The 6,630-nt window shown below is 36.3% G+C and overlaps 1 protein-coding gene across 5 annotated transcripts in view; it reads left to right on the plus strand.

The window, feature by feature from the left end:
- LOC144973546 (uncharacterized) overlaps positions 1 to 4,601 on the plus strand; it is a 10,462-nt gene extending 5,861 nt beyond the window's left edge. For all 5 annotated transcript variants that reach the window (XM_078916097.1, XM_078916099.1, XM_078916100.1 and 2 more), the window contains 2 exons: positions 881 to 996; positions 3,915 to 4,601. In XM_078916097.1, the coding sequence (XP_078772223.1) occupies positions 881 to 996; positions 3,915 to 4,079 (281 nt within the window). In that variant the 3' untranslated portion in view covers positions 4,080 to 4,601. The remainder of the gene's footprint in view (positions 1 to 880; positions 997 to 3,914) is intronic.
- The last annotated feature ends 2,029 nt before the right edge of the window (positions 4,602 to 6,630 follow it).

Here is a 6,630-nt window from a genome sequence, read left to right on the forward strand (position 1 = left end):
TCACAATATCGTTTAAGCTTAAGCTGAATTCACATCTTCCTGTAGACACGAAGAAAACAACAATAATGGTGTGACTCCGGCTTCAATGAATCCTGATTTACATCGGTGTTACTATTTCCTTTATGAAAAAATCTATAACAACCAGTCTGTTTTAACCAATTAATTCCCATAATCTGGAAAAAAAAACAATTAGTAATTAAGAATTTGGTCTTTATTAATCAAATTCTAAAATCTGGTTCCTTCTAGAGAAGATCAATAAATTATCCAATCGAACTTCAAAAACTCACAACCCCCGGCCATTATACTCTAACAACACATGTTTTGCCATCAAATTGACTCAATTTTCAATTTTCAATTTACAGATATATATATATATACTATAAAGCGCGGCTCTATTTGTGGAACTGTTCCTTTTTAATATATACATCATTTTCCCATTATATTTTTATCTTATTGTGTAAATTATAACACGTCTGTACAAAAATAATTCCTTTTTGGGATGCAATAAAGTATTATTATTTTTATTATTATTATTATTATTATTATTATTATTATTATTATTATTATTATTATTATTATTATTATTATTATTATTATTATTATTATTATTATTATTATATCATATTAAAATAATCATCAACTTGTCAAACAATATCAAACCTATGACTTTGTTAGAGCTTTGTAAATTTTAGAATTGCATTTTTTAAAAATTGGGAGCTCTTTTCTCATGTTTCTCAGTCTCAAATCAACCATTTAGTACACTGTGGGAGAGCGTGTCTGGTTCTAAGGTGTCGTCATCACCTTGTTATTATGATGATGATGTGTTGTGAAAATAATTTAACTGGAAAAAAATAGTAATTATTGCTTTCCACTCCACCAGGACAGGGGATTTTGGTGTCGATCTGTCAGATGAAAGACGTCAAAGAGATGGAGTTGAGAGATCTAGAACTCAACGTAGCGCAGGAGGCATTGAATGATAAGGATATCTTGTTGAATGTAAGGGTTATTCAGTTTTAAAACGTGAGCTTTTATATAGTACAATGGGGGCTACAAGAATCACCAACATGCCCAAGGTGCAACCATGCACCACAAGATGCAAACCACCTCGTACTAGATTGCCCAGAGACAAAACTGGAAGGGGGATTTGAAACCATCAACAAATGTGATGATGATTTCCGAACCTGGATTGATACCTTGAACATAGAAGTGTAGCCGAACGATACTACTACTATATAGTACAATATCCACAAAACGAGCTCAAAGCGCTTTACAAGGGGTACCTGACCAACAGCAAACACGTATCATGTAGAACGAGATATGACGCCTGTTAGGCGATATTAAATATTTTTCGGACAAAGACAACGCTGTTAACGGCCAGGTACTCATTCTACACTTGAGTACGGTGAGAGAATTTGAGTTAAGAGTCTTTTCCAAGGACTCAACTATGCGCCGAGCGAAGCTCGAACCCAGGACCTTCCGATCCGAAAGAGAGTGTTAACAACTTAATTTACTTCTGATTGAGCATTTGTTACTCCCTGATGTACATAAAATGTGTACCAGAGCATTTCATAAAATAACCAGGAAGTGAAAATTAAGCTGTTGTATAGGATCGGAAGGTCCTGGGTTCGATCCTCACGCTCAGCGTACAGTTGAGTCCTTGGAAAGGGCTCTTTACTCACATTCTCTCACCTTACTCAGGTGTAAAATGAGTACCTGGACGTTTACAGCGTTGTCTTTGTCCGAAAAATGGTAATATCGCCTAACAGGCGTCATGTCCCGTCCTACATGTTAAATGTTGACCAGGGACCCCTTGTAAAGCGCTTTGAGCACATTTAGTGGATATTGCGCTGTTTAAAGCTCAATTTATAATTTATAGAATGAAATTGGCGTCACTCAGCTCTTTATGTTGTTTTCAAACAGACATTTCTATGATAAGTTCTCACTAGTGTATAAACCAGTATATTCGTTTAAAGTTACAAAATAGAGCTTTTTGTCTGTTAGTGCGTTATATCACGGAGTGCGGAGGATGTTGTGAGTATTATACATAAACGTAAATCATCAATATTGAAGTACCCACGAAATGTGCTCAAAGCGCTTTACAAGCATACAGAAACACTTAACATATGGATCACGATATGACACCTGCCTCATGAAAAACGCTATTCTAATCGTTTTCTGGCAGAGATAACGTTGTTTCTGGTCAGGTACCCATTTTACTCCTGTTTGAGCTGAGCGGATGTGAATAAAGAGTGTTTTCAAAAGAGACTATTTGCACCAACAACTACAGGACTCAAACCAGGGACCTACCAATCTAAAGCTTGTGTCACACCACTGGACCAGAAATCCGTACAATGTGTCTGTGACTGAGGGAATAATTCTTGTGAGTTCTAATATTAATTAACCAATAGATTTTTGACCAATCAAAACATGAAATTTGTGACACACCTTCACATGTGCTCGGACAAACATAGGTGGTTGTTTATAAACAGTAACGTCAATGGAATCGACCCCTCTCTGCTCATTGTTATTGTTTTTATACCGCCAAATGGGTGACTAGTTATCATATGATTTTCTTGATCAGATTATAAAAGTTTAGGTTTACGCATAATTTTCTGTGTTGGCTCTATTGATCAAGCGGTAGAACAGTGAGTATTTTACTTAGACACAAACCATCGATAGTAAAACATGTGTAGTTTGCTGTGCCTACCAATCACTGCCATTGTTTACATTATGACGATTGTCCGAGAGGCGTGGTTATCTACCTGTCTATTGAAGAGTGGTTTTCCAAAACTTGCTAACTCTGTTTTTCCCATTTTGAGATATTGAGGATTATTTCCCCAAAATTTTCTCAATCGATCTATTATTTTATTATATTTCAACTTCAAATTCACACCAATATAAAGGAATTCTTGTGTAATTTGATGATTAAAATAAAAATTACATATTAATTTCGGGGTGTCTACGTACACGGTAACGTTAGGCAGTTGAGTGAGCAGCAGCAGTGGGAGTCAAATTGTGACCCAACTCGCCCATAAGAAAATTATGACTGGAAATTGTCGTTCGCTTTTACTAAGTTTTAGGGGGCTTCAATTAAAGATGCATAACTTCTTTATAAAGAGGAATATCGCAGATATCTTGGTATCATTATTTTCGTTACTAACCGGGCACCTAGCCTCAGGATCTACGTACACGGTGACATTAACACACATGGTAACCTTGAATCTCGTCTTTAATGGATTTTATTGTATTCGTTTTTTTTAATAACACACACACACACACACACACGCACACACATACATACATACATACATACATACATACATACATACATACATACATACAGAGCGAGGTCCATCGTTTGCTTGTATTGTAGCGGCAAACCAGTCACCGGAGTTATCGTGTACGTAGATCCTGAGGCGAGGTGCCCGGTCACGGTCACCGTGTACGTAGACACTGCCTTTTAATTTATCTCATGGATGGAAAATCTCAAAAAGTAGAAAAATGGGGTTTAGGAGTTTTGGAAAATCAGCCTTCAATAGGATTCAATAGTGTGATGTCACGTCCTCCCAGTACGAGCAGCTTGGTTCTAAACAAAGAAAATCGGTACTTTTTATTCTTCATGTCGACTAGAACTTTTTCATGTGATCAGAATGTATAAAAGTCAAAACATGATCATATTTATAATGTTTTTCTCCTCTGGGTACACTTTTATGCTCGTTGGAGAAGTATTTCATAAGGGCGTCCGCCATTGTTCTGATAGTTTAGAGCCAGTTGCTAAGTTACCACGCGTCATTACGAGGGAAGTGACGACATGACTATTGAAGCGTATTGGCAGAGAGGGGGAGGTGCAAAGGGGGGGGAGGGGGTTGTTGCAAGTTTATTATGTGTAACTCTTGTTTATTTTCTAATCACAGAATGTGCGCCGTAAGAGGTCCGTGCAAACACTCTATGAGAATCTACATAAACAAGAATTGAAAGACAGGAAGACGTCCATACTGGATGAGATATGCTTCTTACTCAAGGAACGGTCCGAGCTCCGTGAAGACGCCAAGAAGATTGAATCGGGTGCCCTGCCCTAATTCAGTCACGACGAGACACCATGTATTTATGTGTCTGGACATCAAGTTCTTTGTTGACCTTTTTGGGCCTCTACATTTCAAACTTAAGGGAACTCTTTATAACATAGGGATAAAGATAAGGGGAGTATATCTGACTCACGAATAAGGGAACAACACAAAACACAAAACAAACGACGTTTCGGCCTTTGGCCTTTTTCAAGTAAACACAGAAACGTCGTTTGTTTTGTGTTGTTCCCTTATTCGAGAGTCAGGAATACTCCCATTATCTTTATCTCCATATTACTGACTCCTTTAGGCACCTCTAGTAACTGTTAATAACATCGCTCTATTGACATGACAGCTAGCATTATTTACTCTTTACCTGTTACTTGTCCAGTTCATGCAATTTAGCACATGTCCTAACAAACTCTATGTTATTCTATTTATCTCATTCTGAAGAATTTGGTGTAGTTTTTTTAAACACTCAAGTTTGTGTGCTCTTTCTTTTAAATTAATAAATTGACATTGATGCAGTTCAATTCAAAAGAAGTGTTCTTGGTTTTCCTTTTTTTTTTTGTCCTCTCCTTTTCGCTCTATCCATAACATTATCTTTAGTATGAAAAAAGCAGTTAAGATTATTTGCTACATTTTAGATTTGAGACTGATCTAATATACTCTGAAGAAAACAAAACATTTTAAAAATTTGGGCCAGAGGACTCGTCCTTCAATAATCGATCGACGGACATAATTTTTAAAAAGTCGTTTATCCATCTCAAGTGGGTTTTTTTCTAGAACCACATAAATGTGAAATCGACGGTCGGCGGATCAAATCTCTGAAGTCTCCATTTTCACGACCACGTTTTATTTACTAATCTTTGGCGGACCAGACCTCTGATGCCATCAGATTAAATAAAACATGGTGCGCAAAGCTCGTAGTATGTAGACTTCAGAGTTTTGATCCGCCGATCGTGAAAATCGAGATTCCAGAGATTTGATCCGCCGACCACCCATCGAATAAATGATGTCTTAATCTTATATACAACGTTAGAGTTAACCAGATACCAAAAAGTAAACGTGTAACTCAACTTCTTTTTCCTTTTCTTCTTCTTCTTCCTCCTCCTCCTCCTCCTCCTCCTCCTCCTCATCATCATCATCATCATCATTATCATCATCATCATCATCATCATCATCATCATCATCATCATCATCATCATCATCATCATCATCATCATCATCATCATCATCATCATCATCATCATCATCATCATCATCATCATCTACTTCTTTTTCTTCTTATTATTATTATTCTTTTTCTTCTTCTTCTTCTTCTTCTTCTTCTTCTTCTTCTTCTTCTTCTTCTTCTTCTTCTTCTTCTTCTTCTTCTTCTTCTTCTTCTTCACCTTTGTAATTAGAATAAGCGCAATACCATGTCATATACCCCTCAGAACTGCCAAGAATGTGTATGACTTTGTGCTCTGACTATCTTTTCTAAAAAGGGGTAAATACATTCAAATAAAATGTCATAATTAAGACCTCAATGTCAATTTTAATGTCTGATACACACGGACAGAATACCAATTGAGACGATGGATCACATTTAAAGTCAAAATGATTTTTAAAATGATAAGACTTTTGATTTCTGTTTAATAATAAGCTTAGTTCCTCATTCCCCTCACTAAAATATTACAGTTTACCTAGATTTCAATTTAATTTATGTGTCAGTGCATGCCATAATCAGTGGGAAGGTTAAAATTTTAGATTTGCATTTTCTTTCATTTTCTGAAAGAATATGATCACCAGATCATTTTAATATTTATTTGAAGTAAATCGGGTGGTTTTTCATGAAGTTATGGCCAGATGTATGGGAAAGGTATCCAGCAACTTTTTTTTCAAATTTCATACTTTTTCAACTTGACTAGCTTAAACAATATTTAGGAGTGAAATTAAGCTTTGATATTTCCCGAAGATGTACAAAAAGGGTTGATTAAATCATTTATGACAAGAACTCATTTAGGATAAAAATTGACTTTCTAACTACACTTGGCAATATCTCAGTTCAAACCTTTTCAACATCTGACTGATTATGTCATTCACTGTAACATATTTATATAGTTGAAAAATCAATGTACATCTACGACACACAACCAATTAATGTCGTGCGTCATAAATGTTTCTTTCGAAGCCACCTCAGTCCAACAAAGTCCTCATAGACAATTCCAGTCTCATCCAGTCCAGAGTGTCCTGCAAGCGTTCAAGACGAGAATCCTGTACTGTCTTTTCCGCTAATTTCTCTGGCTCATCATTAACAACTGATCGACGGGAAAGATGTATTCGCCCCTCTATTTCAGTTTCTGTCTCTCCATCTCCATCCTCAATATCAAGACCACGCCTCTCAAATAACCTCCCTCCCGTTCTCATTTTGTTATCATCTTCTTCATCATTTAACTCCATTTCATCACCATTATCATCTTCTCTCTCTTCTTCTGCCCGAGAATCGGCATCATTTTCTCCTTTATCTTTTTCTTTAGTTCCTTCATCCTCTGAATTATTATCATCTACACGAATTTCTTGG

This window comes from Berghia stephanieae, chromosome 5 (assembly GCF_034508935.2).
Source record: "Berghia stephanieae isolate SIO BIC M18660-M18661 chromosome 5, UCSD_Bste_1.3, whole genome shotgun sequence".
NCBI lineage: Eukaryota > Metazoa > Mollusca > Gastropoda > Nudibranchia > Aeolidiidae > Berghia > Berghia stephanieae.